Here is a 25,817-nt window from a genome sequence, read left to right as displayed (position 1 = left end):
GCGCTAGTTGCCACGGCAACGGGAGGAGGTGCCATCATCTCAGAACATCCCCATGAGAATAAACTTTGCTCCTTTAAACTGGACCAGGCAACTCACCTCTTCCCACCAGGATGTGCAGATAGTTTTTAGCTCCTGACACTGCCTGCCACTCAGCCCAAGAGTTCCAGGGGAATTCTGACACGGGTCACATGTCCAGAAGGTGGGGCCGGGGGGGGGGCGCACAGGTTTCTCTTTATCCCTAAAGCAGCCCCTGGAGAAACCAAGGTGTCCCCCAAACGCAGGGTCTCACAGCTGCAACTCTGTCATCGGTAAGCTGCATCCTGCTGAACACTCATGAACCCCACCATGCCTGTTGGATTTTTTAGTAGAACTTCACATAATATCAAAGTAACCACTTGATTTTCTTGTAAATATTTTTTTTCATTTTATCTTTTTCAACATGATAAGTGTATGCTTTAATTCCCATCCCCTGTTTCCCCATCCCCCCCCTTCCCCGATAACCAGCAGTTTGTCTCCCATAGCCAAGAGTCTGTTTCTTGGTTTCTCTCTCTCTTTCCCCCTTGCTTGTTTTGTTTCTTAAATATCATGTATGAGCGAGAGCATGTGGTATTTGTCTTTTTCTGACTTATTTCACTTAGCGTTATACACTCTAGCTTTATCCCTGTTGTTGCAAATGGCAAGCCCTCATTCTTTTTGGTGGCTGAGTAATATTCCACTGTATATAGATATACCACATCTTTTTTATCCATTCATCAGCTGATGGACACCGACTTTTTCCATATTTGGGCTACTGTAAATAATGCTGGTAGTAACAGAGCAGTGCATGTATCCTTTTGAATTGGAGTTTTGTATTTGGGGGGTAAATACCCCGTAGTGTGATTCCTGGATCGTAAGGTAGTTCTAGTTTTAATTGTTTGAGGCATGTCCGTATTGTTCTCCACAGTGGCTGTGCCAGTTTGCATTCCCACCAACAGTGCACCAGGGTTCCTTTTCTTCCACACCCTCACCAACATCTGTCATATCCAGTGTTTCTGGTTTTAGCCATTCTGACTGGTGTGGCATGGTATCTCATTGTGGTTTTGATTTGTACTTCCCTGATCATGAGGGATGGTGGGCACGTTTTCTTGTGTCTGTTGGCCATCTGGATGTCTTCTTTGGAGAAATGTCTGTTCATGTCTTCTGTCCATTTTAATCAGATTATGTGTTTTTGGGGTGTCGAACTGTATCAGTTCTTTATGTAGTTTGGAGACTAACCCTTTACTGGATACATCATTTGTAAGTATCTTCTCCCATTCAGTAAGTTGCTTTTTAGTTGTTCTGATTGTTCCCCTCACAGAAGCTTACAACATTCACAGTGGACACCCACTACATCTGGCTAGTTTGAAAACACATTCATCACCCTAAAATACCCCCCACCCATTAAGCAGTTACTCCCCGTCATCCCCTCCCACCGCTACCGGCAACGATGAATCTGCTTTCTGTCTTTATGGATTTACCTATTCTGGTCATTTTCTATAAGTGGAGTTGTACAATATCTGCCTTTGGGTTCCAGCTTATCCCACTCAGCATGATGTTTTTGTGGTTTATCCACACTGTGGTGCGTGCCAGTATTCCGTTCCTCTTCATGGCTGAATACTATTCCATCGTAGGAATATAGCAGTTTGCTTACCCATTCATCTGGATTTGCATGGTGTCCATCTTTTGGTGGCTGTGAATCATGCTGCTGTGAACATGAGTGTACAGGGCTTTGTTGGGGTCTCTCTTTCCAATTTGGGGGGAACCAGACCTCTCTGGACCTCATTCTTTCTTATACTGCCCCAATGCCTGTGGTCAGGGGATTCTAGAGTTAATGACAGGTGGGCTTCTTTACCGTGGTACCTAAACTAGTCACACAGACCCCACGACCACCAGTAACAGCACTGGCATCACCTCACTGCCTGACCACACCTGCCACACCTCCAGAGGAAGGGCTGGGGGAAAAGATTCAGTCTGCCCTCGAGCCATGTTATTGACCAAGCCTATGTGCCTGCATCATGGCATCCAGGGAGCTCCGATCCGACAGCTGTCCCCTGAGGAAGCAGCTCCCTGTCCTATCCCGACAGAAAATTCCATTTTGACTAATCAAAGCAGTCATCCTCACCAGGAGTGGGGGGTGCTCCCTGAATTCAGTGGGAGGCATGGTATAGCAGCGGAGAGCTCCGTTTGTATGTCCCAGAAAGAATGTGCCTTTCACCAACTCCCCACAGCCACCACATTCTCCTGCCCCCTGGAATCACCTTCAGAGGCAATGAGGTGGACCCCTTACCCACTTTCTTGACACTGTTCCAAGTGCTTCATCCACATTCCTGCCTAACACCCTCTGAGGAAAATGTTGATTCATCTGATAAGGAAAGTGAGGCTCAGAGAGGGGAAGTGACTTACCCAAGGTCAACCAGCTAGAAAGTGGCGAAGCTGAGAATGCGCACTCAGCGCCGTCTAATTCAAAAACCCGCAAGCGGAATCTAAAAATCCACCTGCATTCACGCTCACCCCAACTTGCCCCTGGGAAGGTTGTGCCTTCCCCGCATCCAGCTGAACAATGATCTCATCACCTTGCTGGGGTCGCTGTGGGGTCCTTTCACCGTCCCTGGCACGGCCAGCAGTGGTTAATGTCTGGCTCAGTCCCCAAGGGACATTGCTGGCTCAGGATCATTGCCATGGAAGACTAGAGTTCAGTGTTTACAGGGTCTTACCTCTGTGTTGCTCCCCAGGGTCTGCCTTAATGTGTCCCCACTGGATAAGGCGTGGACAGGTGTATTAGCCTGAGTCTGGACTATCTGGACTATCCCAGACCCTTAGACCCTGGATTCAAGTGCAAGTAGCTTATTTGGGAGATGGTCCAAGGAAGCATTATTTAGGGACAGTGAAGAGAAGAAAGCGAAATAGGAACATTAAGGAATGTCTTAGTCTGTTGTGGCTGCTCTAATGAAATACCATAGATTAGGATGTTTACAAACATCCTCTCACTGTTCCGGAGGCTGGAAGTCCAAGGTCAAGGTGCAGTCAAGGTTGCTTTCTCCTGAGGCCTCTTTCTTTGGCCTCTCTCCATGGCCTGCTGCATTCTCACATGGTCTATCCTCTGTGCACATGAACCCTGTCTCTTGCTCAACTTATAAGAACTTCAGTCCTACTGGATTAAGACCACACTCTTATCACCACATTTAATCTTAGCAACCCCCACAAAAGCCCCATCTACAAATACCGTTACCTTGAGGATTAGGGCTTCAATATATGAATTTGGTTGGGGGAAAGGGGCATAAGTTAGTCCATAACAATAAACTAGCTGTTGTGGGCAACTAGGACTCCATCCTGCTGAGGTCCTCAGAGAGACTGAGTAGGACACATCTGAGCCATCCCACTTGAGGTCAAGAATGCCAGGGTAGCTAACCACCAACTCTTACCTGTCATGAGTAAAGGATTCTCCTTGTGCATCAACCCCTTGCCACCTCCCAGCTGCCCTTGAAGCAGACCAACAATGTGCCCTTGGCCAGAGAAATCAGCAGAGAGTCACAGAGGCTTTCAGTATAAAGCCACCAGTATGCCTGGGCATGGGAGGTTCAAGGGGACATCCACCATAGGGGATCATCACCCACCCACTGCACAATCCCACCCAGCAGAGCCCACGCTGGGCCCAACAGACCTCCTCAGTCTGAGAAGCTTCCACCCGCTATGGGCCAGCCTGGCCTAGTCCAGGGCAGAGACAAGCCATTTTGCAGGTAGACGTCAGATCAAGGAGCTAATGGAAATAAATATGAGTGACCCAAGTAGTCTTTGAGATCAAGAAAAGGCGGAGCAAGTGCCAGACGCTGTACCAGGTACTGAAAACTGAAAATCACAAGAATAAGAACATCACAGGAATAACTCTATCAATCGCTATTGTTTTCAGGATCTTTTCAGTTTCAAGCAGCAGGATCTAGTCCACAGCTATACTGGTTTCAGGCACAGCTGGATCCAGGTGTCCAAACAACACCACCAGGCATCTGTCTTTCCCTAGCAGTCTGCAGAAGCAGGGAAGAGCCACCAGGGACTGCCAGACCTCCTGCCAACTAAATCTTTGTCTTGTTTGCCTTCTCTGCCTTCCTGTCAGCCAAGACGTGGACACTGATCCATGGCCAGGCCTGAGTTGGAATCTCACTTCCACCTCTCACTCACCATGTGACTTTGGGCAAGGAACTCCACCCTTCTGGGCCTCAGTAAATTCTGTATAAACATCACCTCTTTTGGAGGGTTTTTGGGAGAATTCAATGACCTGAGTGTGGAAAACACATGGCCCCCTCATGGGCTGAGGAAATTCTGGCTCTCTCTTTCTCTCTCTGTTGGGAGGGCCACCAGAGACTCTCCAAGGAGCTTCTGACTCCTGGGAGGTCATTAGAAGGGGGTCTTCAGGACTCCACAGACCCCAGCACTGTCTGCCAAGCAGATAACTAACAAATCCTGTCCACAGATGTCTTTGGCTTTTTTCCTGTGTGTGAACATACTGTTGAATGGACCAAACACAGGCCAGCTTCGAGCCCACCGCACATTCGTGATTGCTTCCTTTATCATCCCCAGGACCTGAGTGTATCCTAGACTTTGTGGAGTCCACCAGCTGTTTCCTTTCAGGAAGAGTCTGATGGGACTGGCAACGTTTGGGGCCCACTGGTCTCCCCCAGCGTCTTCATACACGGTGCCCAAAGCAATGCACGGAAACAAGGAGGCCCTGCCCAAGGTCAAGGGAGAGTTCACTTGTTCTGTGTGTGCCTGCCTCGGCCTCTGCCTGGGGCGGGGGTGGGGGGGGCTCCTTTGTCTCCAGCATGTGTGTGCCCTGTGGGCACGCCTGTGTGTGCTGAGTCCTGGTCCCGCATAATCCCCCCACCCCTTGCTTCTTTGTCTTGGCTTTTGAGTCCAGACAACAGAGAAGGGGGGCAGAGTGTGTGTTGCTGTCATCCCTCCCATCTCGTTATCCGTCTGCAAACAGACCCCTCCAGACGCCCCGCACCTGCTCCCCAGCAGGTGCTGCAGCCCGCCAGCCACTCACGGCTCCTGCCAGAGAAAGGCGCAGACCTCATCCAGCCGCCTCCCCCACCCTCCCTGCCCTCCCCGCCACCCCACCTCAGCTTTTTCCCTTCATGGGCAGAGCCAGACAAGCCCCACGGAAGACTTTACAAGGACCCCGACACCTGAGGGGAGCCGTAGCCCTCACCCACAGATCAGAGGCTCCCCCAGCCCCATCGGTGTATCCTCTTGAACATTCCACCAAGTCATCCTCCTCTACCTAACGCCACAGCCATCTCTGCCTCCATCATCCCCTCCTGGGATGTCCAGCCTCCACGGCAGACCTCTCCGATCTTAACCTGCAAACCTGGCCTCATCACTCCCCCATCCACAGCCGTTGGCACCCCACAGGTCTCGGGAGGCAAAGCAAGATCTCTGCCTTTACCTGCAATGTCCTGCCTGGGCTGGCCCCCGCTGACGTCCCGAGTTCATCCCTCACCAAGCTCCTGCTCCAGCCCCACACGCTCCAGCCGAGCCCAACCCTGCCCGGCCTCATCATCTCCAGGAACCGTTCTCTGACCTCCCGGTGAAAGTCAGGCCCATTAGTTACACACACTCTCTGACTGACACTTACCACTCTCCTTCGAGGCTAATTTCAATTTGGGATTACACAGATTCCTTTGTCTGTTGTGGACATACACATTCCACAACCAATCTGGGAGATTCCTCATGGGAGAAAATGGCTCTGTGTGCTCGCGATGGCATCACCAGGGGCTTGGCATAGGGTCTGACCCAGAGGGGACCTCAGTGTATGTGTGCTCAAATAACTAAGCCTTAAACCTTCAAACCCTGAAGTTCTGACTAACCATTTCACAGATGGGCAAACAGAGACCCAGGCAAGAACAGTGACTTACCCAAGGACTTTATTCCAGTGGGGACAAACCAATGGTGTAATCGCTGTGTCCCCATGCTCCCCAGCATCTTTTGCCTTCCAGAGGTCACCCTCTCCTTCGCAAGCGAGCATGCATCCTGAAATGCTTGCAGAAATGCCGCCCCCCCCCCCCCTTTCAGGGACTCGTCCACCTTTTGCAAGCAGTGGTGGTGTCTTTACTTCTTGCTCCAAACATCTGCACCTATCACCTTGAGCATTTCTACCTGTTTCCTCACCATTCCTGTAGCTTTTGGTCCTCTCCCCAGACACCAATGCACTCCTGACCCCACCCTGCTTGCTTCCCATAGCAAAAGCCACACAAGAGTCTTGGGGAAGACACTAAGGAAGGTCAGAGCAAATAATAACACTTACTGCGCCTTTCCTGTGTTGCCCATTCTGGCCTATGAAAACAAAAGTTAGGGGGCGCCTGGGTCTGAGTCCAACTCTTAGTTTTGGCTCCGGCTGTGATGTGGGGGTCCTGGGATGGAGCCCCCCACATCAGGCTCCTCACTCAGTGGGGAGTCTGCGTGAGGATTCTCTCTCTCCTTCTACCTCTGCTCCTCCCCTCTCCCTCTCTCTTATATAAATAGAATCTTTTTAAAAAAATTAACAATAAAATAAAATCAATAGTCCTACTAGCCCGATGGCACCACCTATGGATAGTATTGCCATTTTACAGACAAGTAAAACTGAGGCTGAAGAAATACAGCTAGAGGGTCTCTGAAACAAAAGGCAATCCCAACAATCTAGTTCCTAGTTCTAGATCCTGGCCTCATAAAGCCTCCCTCCCAACCCTGGTCCCGTTACAGCTTCCCAGGTTCTCATGGTCCTCCGCCCTGGCCAGCAGTCCCCACATGATCCTCCCTGCCTCCTGTGGCTCCCGTCTATTCCAGACTTTCCCACCCCCGCATGGCCATGCCAGCCAGTCTGCAGAACAGTACATTCTTTATTTATGAGATGCATCTGGGCTTTCTGCAAATCAGCTGGGAATGCCGCGGCGCCTGCAGACAGGAGCTGGGAGATTCTGGAGGCCAAAAGTCCTCCAGAAGGCAGGCAGGGGCTGAACCCCTGGGCACCAGGCTCTAGCTGGGGAGCCCAGGTGGCCTGCAGAGCACAGAGAGAGACTGGGGACAAAGTGATCTGTCCTTGGGATCCCTTATGCATCCTGACCTGCCGTAGGCAAGCAGCAAAGAGCCCTGGGTGATGAAGAGGTGGGAATAAGGTAGGCACTTATACTGGCTGAGTGTCTCCTCAAATCCACCAAAAAACCATCAAGGCAGGGACACTTATGTCTACTTTACAGGGAAGAAAACCGAGGCTTGCAAAAAGTAAGCAAGCTCTTTCTAAATGTATAACTTTGCTTTGTGCCCTCTTCCCCCCCCCAGCCCCCAAAAAGAGGGAGTTAAGGTGGTTTATACAGCTCAGCATAGCCAGGAAACTAAATGTAAAATAAAATAGAAAAATGAGTCCCAGAGAAAGGAATATGGAATCTGGGATTAAGTCCCTCTTCCAAATGCCTGTCACACGGTTCTACCTAGTTGCTAATAATCCAGCAGACTGTCCCTCGGTTCCGAACTCCCCGGTAGCCTAGGCAGAAAGAGAATGCAATTAATTCTGTGAATGTCCCAGGTCTACAAGGTGAAAACAAACTAGAAGAATAGAGACATAACCGTGGCTGATATTGCGAACAGAAAAGGAATATCAGGACGGCTAATCTAATATCAGATCCTTAATTTCCCAGAGAGTGCCCCTTGAGTCCGGGTCTCTATTCCACTGCCCAGAGGCAGTGCAAGGGTCTTCAGACAGACAGGGCCAGGGTGGGGGGGGGGGGGGGGGCAGGTGCTTCTCACATTCTACCACCAGGTGGCAGTGCGGCGCGGGTCTCAGGAAGAGAGTTCTCCGGATGGGAGACTGGGATGTGCTCCCCAGTAACCTGGCGGGTGGGAGGGGCTTGAGACCCCAGCCGGTGGGCCTGAGCTTTTGGTTGACTCTCAACGAAAAAATCAGTGTCTTACAAGGCAGAACCAGGCTGCACTGCTTCTCCGCTGGGGGCCAGAGGAAGGGCCCTTGACATGGAGTCCCAAGTTGGAATCCCAGCTCTGCGATTCTCCACACCAGCTTGGGGTCATCAACTTGCCTTTCTAGCCTCCGTCTTCTCATTTGCGCAAGGGGGTGAATCATGCTAGGGGGAGAGGAGCCTGAGCCCGGGATCAAGAAAGATGGTGGCCACTAAAGCCTACCAAAGGCCAGAGGGTTGAGGGGCCCTGAACTTCTGAGCCAAAACAGGGGAGGAAAAAAAGAAATCGCCGTCCCAGAGAGAAAACCCACCAAAGCTCCCAGATGGAGACGAGCAGGGGATGTGGTGAGGTCCTCTTTGTTTCCTCAGACGGGTTTGGAGAAGTAAAAGAGCTCAGGACCTTTCCAAGTGTAAATGACAGAAACTCATCCTAGAATGACTTAAGCCAAAAAGAAAAAGATGAGGCAGGGGGAGAGTGGTATTTAGTCCCTGTGATAAAAGGCAGAGGGGACGTCTGTGTAATAGGACAGTTAGGCTCATCCCCACCATTTCTCAGACCTGCTTTCCCCCTACACTGCTTTTGTCCTTAGTCTGGCTTTGGTGGCAAGTTCTAAGTCTCCATCCCAGAACTTAACAAGACCAGCACCAAGGGAGCTTCTCTTTCCAGAGAGTTCCCACCAAAGTTTCAGAGCTGGTTCTCATTGGCTCTGTTTGAGTCACGTGCCTGTCCCTGGCCCAGTCACGGTGCATGGTGACCATTATTGGCCAGGCCAGGGTTGTGTTCTGGCCTGTGGGATCCTTGTGGGCCAAACCCATTCAGTTCCGAAAGGAGGATTCTTTCTTTTTTTTTTTTTTTTAAGATTTTATTTACTTATTTGACGAAGATCACAGGTAGGCAGAGGCAGGCAGAGAGAGAGGAGGAAGCAGGCTCCCTGAGGAGCAGAGAGCCCGATGTGGGGCTCAATCCCAGGACCCTAGAATCATGACCTGAGCTGAAGGCAGAGGCTTAACCCACTGAGCCACCCAGGTGCCCCTAAAGAAAGAAGGATTCTTTAAACTCAGCGCTCCTCCCAGAAGCTGCTGAAGGTCCCCAGAGGGTACAAAGGGCAGCTTGCCATGTCTGGGAGGAAGCTGTCACTACCCACGGGCCTGCCCCCTCTAGTTCTGTTGTCAGAAGATTCAAGAGCTCACAACAGGGAAAGGAAGGGCCTCCCAAGGAAAGGAAGGGCCCCCCACCTTGTGATATTTCCCCTCCATTAATCCTGTAATTAAGGCCCCTGTAAACAGAGGCCTCAGGAAGTAGGGACAGGAGGGTGCACCGCCCCACCCAGCAGGCGAGCAGGCAGGTGCAGGAGTCCACCCCGGGGGGCCAGGTGGGGGAGGGGTGGGGAATGGGCAGGGAGGCGTGGGTGGGCGGTGCAGGGGGTGGAAGGTTTGGGGGTGTGGGGTGTGAGGGGTGTGTGGGCCTGCCCCAGCCGCTGGAGCTCTGCCCTAATGTGTGAGGGCCTGGCTCTGTGTCCAGCAAGCTCAGTAGATGTTTTCTTTCTCCTTCCCACAAAGAGCTGGGGCAGGGACTGGGTCACTGTAACAGCACTGCCCTGGTCCTTGCTGGGGATGAATAGGTGTGCAGGGAAAAGCACGTCCCTCTCTCCCCCGTCCTCTCCCTTCTTCTCTCCTCCGTGCCCTCCTCTGGCAAACACACCCAACATGAGTGAGATCTTCACATTGTCACCCTCTTCCATTCTAGGTTGTCCCTTTCCTCTCTGGTCGACAGTTTCTACCAGTGTGTGGTCACAGCGTCTTCACTCCTGGGGGAGTGACTCAGTGTGACGGTAGAGAAAGGATCACGTGGATGAGAGAAGGAACTGGACAGACAGGGCCATGGGGACAGCGAGGGAATGAGTGGAGGATGAAAAGAGCCTCCTGGGGCGCCTGGGTGGTTCAATCGGTTGAGCGGCTGCCTTCGGCCAGGGTCATGGCCTCAGAGTCCTGGGATCGAGCCTCGGGTCGGGCTCCCTGCTCGGTGGGAGCCTGCTTCTCCCCCTGCTTGCTGTCCCCCCAACTTGTGCTCCCTATCTCTCTGTCTTACCCTCGCTCTATCTCAAATGGATAAATAAAATCTTTAAAAATAAATAAATACATAGATAGATAGGGCCTCCCCTGCCAAGAGCACCCACACACACACCAAAGGTCACCTTGGCTGATCCACTTGGGATCCAGGACGCGGCCCCAAGTGTTGGCAAGTCCAAATGCATTGTCACCCTCTCTGCCATGCCCACTCCCAGGAGCAGTAACGTGGCTCGTGTTTGCTGTGTGGTCCTGGACCGTCTCCTCCCATCTCTGGACCTAGAGGATGTGAGTTTGGGGTCCGCAGTTCTGGACGCTGAGGTCAGTCCTGCTGGCTGGGTGCAGTGTTCTGGATGATGGTTGCTCCTGCCTACCAGCGCTTCTGGCCAAATCGCATCAGTAATTCAAGTTCCCTTGCCTTTCTAATCTAGGAGAATTGGTCTCCTGGCAAGACAGGAAAAATGATTTCATGCTCTCTTTCCTCCCCTCCTACGATCACCCCTGACAAATGGTTTCATTATTGCCTGTCACTCCAGCTGCCATCACACATCTGGGGTACCATTTTTTTATGGTTACCAGCCTCACTCTTGGCTTTGAGTCTGGTCCTGAACAGGGCTGCCATTAAACTCTAATGAGCATCTCCCATTCATTCATTCATTCATTCAGCAACTATTGCCTGCTCTGTCCCCCAGGAATGCAAGACTTTTTTCTATGATAGGTTAGAAGCTCTCCCAGTTATTCATACTAAAGTGTGAGGGGTGACTTTTTCAACTCTATTAAGAGAGGACAGGAGCTTAGCAACTTACTCTTTAGATAAATGCCATCTGTGCCCATTAACTCTTTCAGCTTCCCCCAAACCTTACACAGTCCACAGTGAGCTCAACCCTCTTACAGGCTGGGTGGTTTTGGGCAAGTTGCTTGACCTCTCTGAGCCTAGGACTCTCAAGATTCTGATGAGTTTTAAAGGAATAAATAATGAGGTCAAGGAGTTAACTGTCACATTGAAATTACATGACATGAGAAAGGAACCAACATCATGATGATATGTGCCATCAATATTATCATTAATCATGAGGAAGGCATGCCCAAGGTGAGGGGACTGGAGGTTGAGACTGGGGATATCCATGCCAAAGGACAGAGAGATAGAATAATGCCAATGATTTCCACCGTTACTGACAGCTTACGTGGTATGTGTTCTGGGGATAGGCAAATGTAATATGCCATTTCACTTTTCGAAAGGGAAGAGGTAGGTCTTGTGTGTCCCCAGTTAGCAGAGGAGGAAATTGAGATCACAACCTGGTAAGCCCAGATTGCAAACCCGGGGCTGTGATGACTGCTTCCCCAGAGTACAGTGCCTGCCCAGAGAGGTCAGGATCAGACAGCTGCCCCTCCATGGTGGATACAGCTGTAGGGTTACAAACCCCCCCACCCCCACCCCGCCACCAACCACCACATCCAGTGCCTTCCGGGTCTCAGCTTTCAGGGTGAGGATGCATCTGGTTGGAAGATGGTGGCCAGGCCCAGCCCCCATCCAAGGCCTTGGCAAAATGTCAGAATCCACAGAGACCAACTTCACCATCCTTTCTGTAAAATTTCCACTCCTATATCTTCCTAATGTCCATTCCCTAAGACTGAGACAACTTCCCAGACAGCACCCCTACACCCTACACCCACAGCAGCACTCACTTCTTCCACAGTCCATTTCTTAAAGCCCTGGTGAACAGCAGGACCCAGACATACGCGAACTAATTCATACTAGGCTGTGATTGGCTATCATAGCTAACTTTAGCATGTCTCACCTGTGCTCCTCAACTCACTCATCATGCAAGATGGGTTCACCAAGAAAAAAAAGAATAAAGAATAATAAGAATAATAGTAATAGTCGTGTGGTCAAATTAGTTTGGGAAACTCTGAATACTCCATTCTCCCATCCAGGGAGTCACAGGAAACACAATAAACTATGGCTGGTTTCAAGAAGGCGTGCAGACTAGACACCAACAATGCCCAAGACTTTTGGACATAATTTTTTTTTTCAAGGAACAACATAACAATACCTGAGAAACGGTCTTTGGTAAATCTTAACTGAAGAACCATGGAGTTATGGGGGTAAAGTAACATTTGTGTCCCCCAACTAGAATTAAAATTCCTCGAAGGAAGGGATTTTTGTCTGTTTCATTCCCTGTTAGATCCTCAGAACCTGTAACAACTGAGCGGTATATTGTAGACATTTGGTACATGTTTGTTGAGTGAATGAATGAATGAATGAATGGAGTTTAGTGGGAGAATATCAGCAAGTCTGTGTTCATAATCCAGGCTTTGCCTTATACACTGTATGTCCTTAGGCAAGTCCTTATCCATCCTGGGGTTTCCTTTTCCCAGCAAACCTGAAGAAAGGATGAGACTCCATTATACACACTTCCTGGGGGCAATAGCGCCCCCAGGAGGTGAAAATTGGCTCTCAGGGAGGAAAAAAAATAAACCTTAATTCTTTTTATGTCTAAAGCACAGATACACAGAGAGGCCATATACAAATACACATTCTATTAAAATTGTAATATAATTTTGTATTAAATTGTAATATTGTTTGTAATATAATTTTGTATTAAATCGTAATATAAAATTGTATTAAAATTTCGTGGCAGGGGTGACCATCAGTAAAAGAGCGTCTAAAAAGACTTCTGGAGCAGGGAGGACAATAATTAAGAAAAGATTGTGAAACACTAGATTTTATCTAGAAGGTTCCTTCCAAGTCTGAACCTTTGACTCCAGGTGAGGGGCTGTTGGTGGAAACTATCTGGGGGAACAGGAACAGCAAGAACAAAAAACCTCAGCATGGGGGGAATAAACCTGGTATTGTGGACAGACTGCTTCCCCCCAGAATTCATGAGTTGAAGTCCCAACACCCAGTACCTCAGAAGTAACCCAACTGGGGGAAAAGGTCTTGACAGAGGTGACTGAGTTAGGCTGTCGTGGTGTGGCACTAACCCAGCAGGACTGGGTCCTTTCCGGAAAAGGAAGGGCCACCAGGGGCGCACACGTGCGCAGAGGGACAGAGTGGGGGCTGCCATCCTCAAGTCAATTAGAGAGGCCTCACCAGAAACCAATTCTGATGGCTCCTGGATCTTGGACTTGGGCCTCCAGGACTGTAAGACATCCCTATCTGTTGCTTAAGCGCCCCAGTCTGTGGTGTTTTGTTTGGGCCAAGAGCAGACAAATGCCCTTGGAACGTTCAGAGAAGACTCACCAGGGGAACCTGAGGTCAGAGAGGCCACAGGAGAGGCAAGTCATGGTCAGCCTTGGAGAAAACTACAAAAGTGTTGCTGTGGTTTGAATTGTGTTTTTTGTTTGTTTGTTTGTTTGTTTTCCTCCTTTGGGAGTGGGATGGGGAAAGCATCCTAGGGTTTCCAACCAGGGGGTGACAAGATCCACCTTCTGTTTTCAACAGGACCAACCACTCGGCTGCCTGCCGGGGCAAAGAACAGGTTGCTTGTGGGCAAAGGTAGGAGCAAAGGGGATGGATGATAGTAAGTGATTGGAACCTTTTGAAAGTACCAGCTGAGGTCTTTGCCGATGGATTGGATTACTACCGAGTGAGAGATAAAGAGAAATGTTACGGATTCTTCCTCTTTTTTGGCTGAAGAGCTGGAGAGTTGGAGTTTCCATGTTCATGGGTTTGGTTTAGATATGCATTAGACATCCATGTGTCTAGACATCCCTGGACATTCTGGGATCAAGTTCAGAGAAGAGAGGTAGAGGTAAGCACCAAGGAGAGGCTGCCTCTCCCCCACCCCTCTCCTATCATCTGCCCCTCTCCCAGCCTGACAGCCAGCATGCCTCCCCTGGTATCACTGGATACTGTGACCCACTGTAGACTCAGCCTACTTCCCCATCCAGCCTGGTGAGAAAAGGGACTTTGAGTCTCTTGTGTACCACTTTCCAGGACCTGGTGCACAGAGGGTCCCCGGCAAACAATCCTCTGAATGGATGGGATGAGAACCAAGGAGGGGTTAAGAATTACCCCAGAGCAAATGCTCCCAAACACAACCCTCCCCCTTCCGGAGCCAGATATTGTTATCTTTTCCAGCAGCCCTGCTCAGACCCCACCCTGTCCGGTCTCTGTCCCACACACTGAAGGCAGAGGAAGACTGTGGGGACAAAGAGCCAGAAGGCTTACGAAGTTAAGGCAATCTACATAATAAAGAAGCAGGGGTGGGGAGAGAGCCCAAGGTAGGACCCGATCTCCAGATCTCCAGCTCAAGCTGCCTTCGAGTAGAATGAGAGTTTATGTCTCACTTTTTTTTTTTTTTCAGTATATAAACTGGGGGCAAGCAAAGCACCCCCTTTGTCATTTTATTTATTTTTTTCAGTGTAACAGTATTCATTCTTTTTGCACAACACCCAGTGCTCCATGCAAAACGTGCCCTCCCCATTACCCTCCACCTGTTCCCCCAACCTCCCACCCCTGACCCTTCAAAACCCTCAGGTTGCCCCATATGTCTCACTTTCAAAGACCTCCTCTGGAGGGTAGATGACGTCAATTGAGAGACTCCAGGGTAGTGTGTGAGAGGGAACCGTTGGTAAAAACAAAAGGAATATGAGAAATTTTGCCAGGGGAAAGAACTGGTTCCCTTTGCACATGCTTTAAAAACAAGACTAGGGCACTTGGGTGGCTCAGTCAGTTAAGTGTCTGCCATGGGCTCAGGTCAAGATCTCAAGGCCGAGAGATGGAGTCCCACATCTGGCTCCTTGCTCATCGGAGAGTCGCTTCTCCCTCTGCCCCCTCCCCCATGCTCACTCGCTCACGCTCTCACATGCATTCTCTCACACATAAATAATAAATAAAATCTTTTAAAAATATAGGTATATGTATGCATATGTAAGTGCACCTAATAACAGTATCAAAATTCTGGAACAAAGAAAAAAAAATCAGGAAGCAAAAGTGCATAAAACTAAAGGGGGGAAAAACAGATAAATCCAGACTATAGTAGGAGATACTAACAACCCTCTCTCAGTGACGGATAAAAATCTGAGTTAAAAAAAAATCAACAAAAATGTAGAAAAATCTAACGCACACTTGCCAAAAACACTAACCAACCTCAACTTGACCTAATTGACGTCGACAGACCCTCTACGGGACAAGTGCCAAATTTAAGCAGTTTTCAAGTGCCCAACAAACATAGACCATGTGGCGGGCTGTAAAATTTAAGTCTGGGCTCCTTTTAGAGTGTTGAAATCTTATATTGTTCCAATTTTCACCTATGTGCTGCCGAAGTAAGCACGAGCATTGAAATTGGACTTGAGAACAAATCCGTAACAATACGGTATCTTGAAAATCCCTCAAAACAACATTCCATGAAAGAACCCATGGGCCAACGAAGAACTCACAAAGGAAACCAGGAACTATCAGAGTGAATGATTCAAATTCGGGGGAAGCGGCTGAAGTTGTGCTCATAGGGAAATTGAGAGCTCTAAAGGACTCTACCAGGGGAGAAAAGCAGCACCCACAATCAATGACCCAAGGGTGTACCCTTACAAGCGAGAAAAATTAAGAATAAAATAAACCCAAAGTAAACAGAAGCAAGGAAATGGTGACGAGTAAGACGGAGCGAAGTAGGACACAGAGAAACGATGGAGCAAATCGACAAAGCGGAAAAATCAGTTCCTTGAGAGGCTTGATGAAATCAAAATGCACAAGCTAGCACTAGACCTCTTTTATTACTTTTTGTTTTTCGTGCTGACTGTGCATGAACTGGCTCACGGGGGCCACAGGGGGGAGGCAGAGGAGTGGGCACGGAAGACCCTCTGCAGCTCCTCCTTCCAGACAGGCTCCCCTTTGCTCCTAGGCACTGCGCCGGTCCCCCTGCTCACTGCTGGATCCTGCGGACACTCTGCACCTGGAAAGTCTGCGCATGAGAGCCCCACTCTCGGAAGTGCTTGTAGTCGCCTGAGTGGTGATCGCACTCCAGCACATACTGAAAGCCTCGGTAGCCGGGAAACTGGGAGCAAACCCAGCTGGGGAAGGGAAGAGCAGACCATTACCCTCAAGAGGCACCCACAAGGTGAGCACACAGGGACGAAGGGACCGGTGCTGCAGACACATTCCAGCCATCCCAGCCTTCCTTCACTGCCCGGAATGTGCCCTGCTCTCCCCCTACTCCCACCCCACGACCTGGCCTGTGATCATGCTGTTCCCTCTGCCAAGAACACTGTTCCAGCCATATTTTGCCCAGCCCCTGACCAAGCTGTATTTATCCTCTTGTTCTGAGGACTGGTTCTCCAATCAGGCCACACTCCTACTGGTCCTCTGTAGCTCTCATATAACTAGACAATTATCAGATTGTTTATAAAATGTCAGCCTTCTGTGACAGCTGGGTGAGCTCCTGGGTGTAAGGATGCATATGTGTCTGGTTCGTTGGGCTCTCTGGTGCACAGCATAATGCCCCTGGCCACCGGGGCTAATACATACTGAAAGAAGGAAAGGAGGGAGGGAGGGAGGGAGGGAGGAAGTGAGGAATCATTCTTTCCCCTCCTCCCTTAGCCAGAAGCCCTTCCAAGGAAAAGGCTGTCATTCTTCCCATTCATCGACCCCTACATTGTTCAGGACTGGACAAGAATTGGTGTCTCACTTTCTGAGCTTCCATTCCCCCTCCTGTAAGAGGGAAGTGGACTCAAGAATCACAAAGGGTTAAATAATAATAATAATAATAATAAAATAAATCACAAGAGGTCCTACTGTGGAACAACAAGATTCTCTGATGGTTAAAAAACAAACAGGAGGGGCACCTGGGTGGCTCAGTGGATTAAGCCTCTGCCTTCAGCTCAGGTCATGATCTCAGGGTCCTGGGATCCAGCCCCATATCGGGCTCTCTGCTCAGTAGGGAGCCTGCTTCCTCCTCTCTCTGCCTGTCTCTCTGCCTACTTGTAATCTCTGTCAGTCAAATAAATTAAAAAAACAAAAACAAAAACAAAACAGGAGCACAGGGGTGGCTCAGTGGGTTAAACGTCTGCCATCAGCTCAGGTCATGATCCCAGCGTCCCAGGATGGAGACTGGTGTTGGGCTCCCTGCTCCGCGGGGAGTCTGCGTCTCCCTCTCCTCTTCACTCTTGCTTTCTCACTCTCTGTCATTCTCTCTGTCTCTCCCTCTCAAATAAGCAAATAAAATATTTAAAAACAAACAAACAAACCAAAAGACCACCACCACCCAAAAACCAAAAAACCACCTCTCACCTTCACCCCTGCCAGGAGCCGAAGGGCACCTAGAGACCGGTTGCAATGGCCTCCCTAAGGAAAGCCCTCACATCTCACATTCACCAGCCAGCCGCTGGGGAACAGGGTGGGAAGAGTCAGTCCCGTCTGGGCTTGAAGCTGGATTTAGTCACCCTCCTCCTGGTGAACTTGGAGCAGAATGCTTGAGCCACACCTATTTCTCCAGGCCAGGGTATCTGTTCTCTCCACCCCTCCACGTCTCAGGTAATGTGGGAATATGCGCACTCTGCAATGACCAGTCCTAGCCAATCAGACCACTCCCTTCCTGCACATGACAATTGGTTCAGGGTTGAGCACATGACCCAAGTTGGGCCAATGAGAACCTTTCCTAGAACCTTTGAGGGAATCACTGAGACAAAGGTATTCTCTTGCTGTGGGGCTGGCTGGATTAAGGATGAAGCTGTGCCGTTGCCTTTGATTGGGAAGAGATTGCCTGTGAATATAACGACGATGAGGCAGACAGAGCAAGAAGGGGAGAAAGAACCCTACCTGTAGCACCTGGATCCAGCTGTTCCTGAAGCTGATGACAAGGATCAATAAATATTCTCTGGGCATAGTGTCAGTTTGATATGGGAGTCTGCTATTTCCCACAAATTCTGCCTGAGACCTCTCTGTGCCTCAGTGTCCTCCTCTGGAATGTGGGTATCAGAGCCCCAAAATCCCCAGCACACAGTTTTTGCAGCCTCTCCTTCCCTGTCAGGCAGAGCCTTGGATTCACTTACGCCCCTGAGTGCACGTGGAAAGACCCCACTTCATTGCCATCCCAGCCCATGGCCTGGAGGGAGGGGTAGTCATCACTCAGCTCGCCTTTCCTGCCCAGAAAGTTCTCTTGCTCGAAGATGGTCAGCCTTGAGTCACGGTGGTTCTGTAGGCAGAGGAAATGGTCAGACCTCTAGGCACCCAACTGAGAACCCAGGTGCCTCTCCAGACACCCCTGTCCTTGTCCCCCCAAATCAGCCTTCCTTACATTTTGGAAGGCTAATAAGGCAACAAAACCTTACAAAAGGGGTGCACCATTTGCCCTTCCAGAAATGTACACAGAGAAAATAACTATGGAACAAATAAGCGGCGGGGATGTTCATCCCAGCCTTGAAGATAACAACTGAAAAGATAAGGGAGGAAGAGAGGAAGGGAATCAAGCCTGAAAGTCCCCATCTGGGGGATCAGATGGTTAACTGAGCTAAGAAGAGGATTATTGTGATCTGGGTTCAAATTCTGACTCCACACATACCAGCTGGGACATGTCACATAGTGTTTCTCAGCTGTTTCCATTCCCATAAAATGAAACTAACCGCCTCCATTTGTCGAGATGGTTTGGAGGACAAAGTGAAATCAGAAGCTGCAAACTGCATAAAATCAGGGATAGCATGGTCACAGTCATGGTCCACCGTGGGTCCCTGTATCAGCACAATGCTGGGGCCACTGTGGAATACAGGAGCAAATGAACTTGCTCACAATTTCTGGGGAGCTGGGAACAATGATGCTGTCAATGAGATTTAATCACCGGGAGGATGATTGTGATCAATTTGCCCTGTGAGAAAAGCTGATTTCTAAGCCTGCGTTTCTTTCAATTCCATTTTTGTAACAAAGTTGCAAATGTGCCCAAATACATAGGAATATAGGTGGATGGACACAGACACAGATGTGAATACCAGTTGGTGTAGGCAGAATCTGTGAATAAAAACAAGACCAAAGGACGTCTCCAGCATTGTTAAGACTGCGCTTCTGTTCAGACATGTAGGTATAAGTGACTTTTCTTACTCTGCCATATCGGGTTTCTTTCTGAACTTTGGGTGATAAATCTATGTACCTTGTATGATTTTTAAATTGATGAAAGTTGCTTTTGAAGAAAAAAAATACATCTTTTTAGCCTCAGCTCTTTGTAAGACAGAGCTAGTAATGCCTACCTCCATGCATACTCCGTAAACAGTAGCTAGAGTATAAAATCAGGAACACTGATAAGGAATTAGGAAGAAGAAATAGAACCTTCCTCCCCATCTTGTCCTGCCAACCCTGGCACTCAGCTTCTCCTGGTATCCCCGAGTCATGAAAAGAGGGACGTGAAACACGCAGGGGCTCATATCATAACCAAAGTCATGAAGGTCACAATGTGTGTGGTGATCTGGTCCAGATGCCACCCATTCTTCTTCCCCAGGATGTGGCCCCATTTCGAGAAGAGACCAAGGCTCAGAGAGGGGCGGGGGGAGGGATGCCAAGTCACAGAGCCTGAAGAAGTAACATGAGAATTTGGACTCTGGTTTAGTCAGTTCCCAAACCCCACTGGGACGAGGTGGTGGCAGGACTCACGGCACAGGCCACTGGTCGGAAGGAGGTGAGCCTATCTGCGGGGTAAGCGGTGTTGCCACTCCAGGCATCCCAGCACGGGTACTCGCCCCGCTCCAGCACGTACTGCTGCCCTTGGAAGCCAGCATGCTCAAAGCCTACCCACCTGTGGATAGAGGGTAGAGAGTGCAAGAGGTTAGAGACCCCTCATCCTGAGTTCTAGATCAAGGGTTATAATTTGGGAGTTACCATTTGGGAGGCATTTAACCAATGTCCAGAGACATTTTTAGTTGTCACACTGAGAGGAGGGAGGAGGCTGCACCCCTGTACCCCTACCCTGGAGGGTAGAGCTTCAAGCCACAGCTGAAGCATGAAGCAGGTCCTCAACAGCATGGTGCCCACCACCCTTGCTGTCATCTGGCCCTTTTTGGTGTCATCCTGTAGGACAAGGGACACAGGAAGCTGCCACCATGATGACCTTGCATTTGCTGGCTACTTAAGTAACCAACTGTCTTATGTAAGTAATAAACCTGAGCTTATTTTCTCTTTCCAGGCAGAATCTGTCAGTTTGCTGGACATATCCCTGGACAGGTCACGGCTCCCATCTAATCCCTAATTCCCCACCTGTAAAAGCAGAAGTGAAAAGAGTTTTTTCTCCCAGATGTGAGGTGCATAAATACCACCCAAGAGGACCTTAGTAGCACTCACAAGCATAATATAAAGTGACTCCAAATCACATAGAGAGAACATTGTTCTCCTTCCAATCTACTTCCCAAACGTCTAGAAACTTCTAACCAGTATGGTAGCCACTGGCCACATATAACTAATTAAATTTAAAACATATAAAATTTGATTAAACCAAATTAAATTAAATTAAAAATTCAGTTCTTTAGATGCAACGGTTATATTTCAAGTCATCAATGGTCATATGTGGCCAGTGTTCCAAGTCAGATAATGCAAACATGGAACATTTTCACCTTTACAGAAAGGTCTACAGAAAAAGGTGCTGATATGGATAGAAGACTCAGTGTGATATTAGTGTGTCATTAATACTTCCATATTTCATTAACCTCTCTCTTTTGCTTTTAACACAATGTATCTTATGCTCAGAGCCTCCAGCAACAATGTTCAACTAAAGAATAATAGCATTATTTTTTACTATATATATTTTATAGTTACCTTCTATTTTTGGCAACTGATTTTTTTCTTTCTTTTTATGCTTAAGAGGAACATTTCAGACCCAACACTTGATTCTAAAAGTGTGCTCCTAAAAGACTCCCTCATCCAATGCGCAGGATCTATGTGAATGATGATATCTACATTTGCACAGTGCACAACCTGCTTAACCTTACACTACTGTCCTGCACACTGCCCAACACTTCGGACCCAAGGATGGCACACTGGTACAGTTAGAGCCTGGGAAGTTAGGGCCAAATACACCCCTTTCTAGATCTCTTCTTGTCCCCCTCCACCCCAACTCAGATCCCTCCCCACACTCACGCGCCACTCAGCACTTTCAAAGATCGCACAGTCTCAAAGCCAAGCTCCAGCACGCTGGGGCACTCTGCCGTAAACTCATGCCTCCGGCCCTGGAAGCCCTCCTCGTCCCACACCACAATCTGTGACAGAGAGAGAAACAGGAGACCAGCATCAGAGTCCTGTGGGTGATGAGGGATTAGGAACTCACTGCAGGACTAAAGGTGGGGCAGGGCAAGTATAGGACTGCAAACTCAGATGCCTCCAGGGGCCGGGTAGATTAAGGATGGAGAAGGACCGCAGACTGGAAGGCACAGACCCCATAAGTGAGTGATCTCTGTTCAGAGCCACCTGTTTTTGTCCCCTGGGAATGCTGGCCAGATTTTCCAATTTCTCAAGACAATCGCTCTATCTGGACTTTTCTGTGGACCCTCCAGTTTTCTGAAGGCGAATGATAAATTCCAAAAAAAAAATTTTTTTTTGACACAGATGGGACCAAAGAAACCCTGCCCAAAGACTGTGTGCAGTCACCAATTTGCCCTCTCTGCCGGAGTGTTGCTGGTTCAGTCTGGGGACCAGAAGACCCCACTTCAACTCGAGACCCTGTGTGTAACTTTGGGCAAGTCCCTTCCCCTCTTTGAGCCGCAACGGCATCCTCTGCAAAAATGGAGCCTCATAACATGTTCCCCAGAGTGAGGTGGGGATTCAACAGAGGAGATCAAGAGGGTCCCCTGGACCTGGGTTTGACCTCTGCACCCCCCTCATTCCTCAGACACCACCCCCTCATGCCTCTTCCTACCTTCCAGTGTCCTGCCGACTTGGTGCACTGGAGGGTCATGTTGCCAGCTTCCTACATGAGAGAAGAATATGATAACCAGCCACCCTGACCATCTGCTGTCCTTCTGGATGATAAAGTCTGGTTTGGGTAAGATCGGGATGCAGATGGGATCCCATGGGATCTGATTTTCCATCTGTGATGAATGTCATCTACCTTACTTGCTTCCTATACACCATATCAAAACTTACGCACTTGGGGTCCCCTTGCCTCTGATCCCCACTCTGTATTAATTTATCCACTCACTGTGGGAAAACGTCTGCAGCTGCCAGCGGGATGGATCGCCCTAGCCAGTGTCAGGGTGCTAAGTTTAAGAGAACCTCCCCAAGACAGCACCTGACTCAAGGAAGTGACTCTAATGGTGGCAATCGAGGCAACAGGACTATAGGAATATTTTTTTTTTTTAAATGAGGGTGACAGGGATTGGTCCTGACAGTGGGGACCCGACCTTGGTTAGGGCGAGGATGATATTTAGGATGGCACAGTGACATCCCCAGGACTGGAGACCTGGTCTCCCCACCTCCCACGGTGCTCACTTGGAGCGCGGATCCCACCCCTTCTCCATGCCTGGGACTTACCAAGACGGACCCAGAGAATATGCCAGAACATGGTGGGACCAGCCGAGGTCAGGCTCTTATAGGCAGGGAGGGAAGAGGGCCCCTGGGAGACAAAGCTCCGACTCAGCATGCGAGCAGTCGAAACAAAAGCCAGTCCTGGCTGAAGTCCCAAAGGAGAGGTGTCAGCAGCGTTGGCTTCAGCTGGAAGGGAAAGGGTCAGGTGGCCTCCCTCAGGGATCAGCTATGAAGAAGAGAAGGGGAAGTTCTACCTTAATTAGCTCCATGGGACTCCTGATTGGAGCAGGAGAATGAGGCCTAGACAAGGAATCCAAAAACTTCACCCTTCCTAGCTGCATGACGTGGGGCAAGTCATTTCTCCTCGATTTCTGCCTATAAAATAGGACAAGAATAGACCGTATCATGGAGTTGTTGAGAGGTTATGTAATAAGCCTGGCACAGAGAATGCATTCACAAATGCCACACGCCTTCCTCTTCCAGTAGGGGCAATCAGGATTGGCTTCGTGTTGGAGGTGGCATTTATTTTTTTAAAGATTTTATTTATTTATTTGACAGAGAGAAAGAGGGCAAGTGAACATGAGTGGGGGTGGGGGAAGGAGCAGTAGGAGAGGGACAAGCAGACTCCACACTGAGCACAGAGCCTGACGCGGGGCTCCACCCCACGGCCCTGAGATCATGACCCGAGCTGAAATGAAGAGTCAGATGTCTAACTGACCGAACCACCAGGTGCCCCTGGAAGTGGCATTTAACCTAGACTGTCTCCAAAGGGTAAGGAGGATGTGTACAAAGCGAGATGTAAGGAGTGTTTTTTCTAAGCAAAAGTGTGGAGGTGGGAACGTGGGGTGTATGTATGAGAAAGAGCTAGTAGCCCAGTTGGGCTGGAGTTCAGGGGCCCTGCAAGAGGGGGCCTGGCAAGAAAGGCAGGCTGATCCAGGGTCTCCAGGACCCATAAAATTGAAAAAGGACTCCAGATGGTTCTGTAGGCAGAATAAAGGAGCAGGTGGGTGTGAACATGTTGTGCAAACAGTAGTACACCTGTCAGATATCCCGGGTTTGTAAAACTCACTTTGAATACCCTCTTCCTACACTCCTACCCTTGGGGTTGACCCAAGAGGAAAGAGTGTGGCTGGAAACAAGACCACTCTTGTGGATAGAGTCCAGCCCTGCCTCCTAACATCTGGGCGACCTGGAGGATGTCTGATCTCAGCTCCTGACCTTTAAGATGGCAATATTAGCTCCCTCCTGGGCTGGTGACATGCAGCCTTGTCAAATGCATGACTCTGATGAAAGGCTACCCTGAAGGTAAAAGGTTAGGGGCCAGGCAGCCTGGGTCTGTACCCCACTTTCCTGGCTGGGAACCTCGAGCGTGTGACTTAATCTCTCTGAACTTCAGTCTCCTCATGTACAAAATGGCTATAAAGAAAATAAATAAATTGGGCTTAGCCTAAGAGATTGGGGTATTGTGAGGGTAAATGTGAATTACACATAAAAAGCACTTTCTGTTCAGAACCACTCCTGAAACACAGAAAGTATTATGTGCCCTCTCATTGTCATCATGGCTGCTAATAATAAAAATGATTACTATTAAGGTATCTGTGCCTTCGTATTAATTGCAGTGTTATTCACAATAGCCAAGACATGGGAAGGACCTAAGTGCGCCGCTATGAACGAAGGGATAAAGAAGATGTGATATAGACATGTATACATACATACATATGTATATTACTTAGCCATGAGAAAGAAGAAAATTCTTCCATTTGCATTAACAGAGTTGGACCTCAGGGGCGTTATGCTAAGTTAACTATGTCAGACAGAGAAAGACAAATACTGTCTCATATCACTTCTATATGAAATCTACAAAAGACAAACTCAGAAACTGGGCATAAAATGATGTTTCAGGGGTTGGGGGTGGGGGAAATGGGGAGATGTTGCTCAAAGGGGACAAGCTCCCAGTTAGAAAATTAGGAAGCTTGGAGATGTAGTAGTGTACAACATGGTGATTATCCCTAATAATATGGCATCATGTACTTGAATGTTGTTGAGAGAAGATCTTCAGTGTTCTCAATCACAAAGGAGATTCAGTGACTGTGATCGGAGGGAGGATGTAGCTAATACAATGGTGGTAATCATTTTACAATTCATGCATGTATCAAATCAATGCATTGTATATCTGATACAGTGTTACGTGTCAATGCTAACTTCAGATACAATTGTAGCTGAAAAAATACCACTAAACAATTCTTCCCATAAAAGCAGAAGTGCATCATTTTTTTTTAAAGATTTTATTTATTTATTTGACAGAGAGAGAGATCACAAGTAGGCAGAGAGGCAGGCAGAGAGAGAGGAGGAGGCAGGCTCCCCGCAGAGCAGAGAGCCCGATGCGGGGCTCGATCCCAGGACCCTGAGATCATGACCTGAGCCGAAGGCAGCGGCTTAATCCACTGAGCCACCCAGGCGCCCCAGAAGTGCATCATTTTCAAGAGCTAAGTTTCAGAACTTAGAATGTGACTCCCGATTCCATTTCATCGAGGAGCTAACAAAGCTGAGAGCAGAGGAAAGGACTTGCTTTGGTTTCCTCATCTGCAAATGAGATTCATCCCGGAGATGCCCCCTCGTAGTGAGGATGACATGACCCAAGTCAGTAAAATGCTCAGGGTGTAGCCACCCAGCCTGGGGTTGGCCAGCCTCTACCTCTGCCCCCACACTTTGGCAGGCAGCCCATGGCCACGGGGGACATGGAACTGCTTGGCCTTAAAGCCCAGACCTGTGGGTGCCCCCCCCACACACACACAAGCCACAGGCATGCTGGCCCCTGTTCCAGTGGCTGCCCCATCCTGTGCTTCCTGCCCCCCTCCCAGGCCTTGGCCTGGGATAAAAGGCTGAGGGGGAGGCTGGGAAGTGAGGGGGTGCTGGGTGGGGGTGCAGGAGCAGACGGCAGAGCTGGGCCCAGGCCCTGGTGATCTCAAGGCGGATCTGGGCTCTGCAGGGGGCTAGGTTCTGGGACCCCCACGGAAGAGGCAGGAACCAAGTGCCACCACCACTTGGGGGCAGGGACACCAGACTGCAGGCAGATCTTGCCCAACAGCTCCCCCAGCTCTACTGTGGGACCTTGGAGAAGTCACCTGTTCCAGCAGGGCCTCAGTGTCTCCATTTGTGAAAGGCAAGAATTGGATGAGAAGACTCCTGGCATCTGTTCCATTGTTCTGAGTTTTTATTGCTCCGTTTGATTTCTGTCTCTGTCTCCTCTGTCTCCTCCCCTACACTGCCCGTCTCTCCTCCTGCTCGAGTTCCATCATCTTCTCTATTTCTCTGTGGCTCTCCACTTCTCCCACCCTATTTCTCTCCCCCCATCC

At 49.3% G+C, this 25,817-nt stretch overlaps 1 protein-coding gene across 1 annotated transcript; it reads right to left on the bottom strand.

Annotated features, from left to right (window-relative positions):
- Nucleotides 1-15,766: 15,766 nt before the first annotated feature.
- On the bottom strand, nt 15,767-21,892 carry CRYBA4 (crystallin beta A4). Its single transcript, XM_046025796.1, has 5 exons — nt 21,854-21,892; nt 21,079-21,197; nt 19,603-19,744; nt 18,018-18,160; nt 15,767-16,040 (listed from the first exon to the last, which is right to left on the bottom strand). Exons 1-5 carry the CDS (start codon nt 21,890-21,892, stop codon nt 15,893-15,895), a joined length of 591 nt encoding a protein of 196 aa, XP_045881752.1. The 3' UTR covers nt 15,767-15,892.
- Between the last annotated feature and the right edge of the window lie 3,925 nt (nt 21,893-25,817).

Source organism: Meles meles, chromosome 12 (assembly GCF_922984935.1).
Source record: "Meles meles chromosome 12, mMelMel3.1 paternal haplotype, whole genome shotgun sequence".
Classification (NCBI taxonomy): domain Eukaryota; kingdom Metazoa; phylum Chordata; class Mammalia; order Carnivora; family Mustelidae; genus Meles; species Meles meles.
This window is presented reverse-complemented; position numbering and strand designations above follow the sequence as displayed.

Coding starts and splice junctions, on each gene's coding strand:
- CRYBA4 (XM_046025796.1), bottom strand. CDS start 21,892: ATGACCCTCCAGTGCACCAAGTCGGCAGGACACTGGAAG. Junction 21,198..21,853: donor AGTCGGCAGGACACTGGAAG/GTAGGAAGAGGC, acceptor TCTCTGTCACAG/ATTGTGGTGTGGGACGAGGA. Junction 18,161..19,602: donor TCCGACCAGTGGCCTGTGCC/GTGAGTCCTGCC, acceptor CTCTGCCTACAG/AACCACCGTGACTCAAGGCT.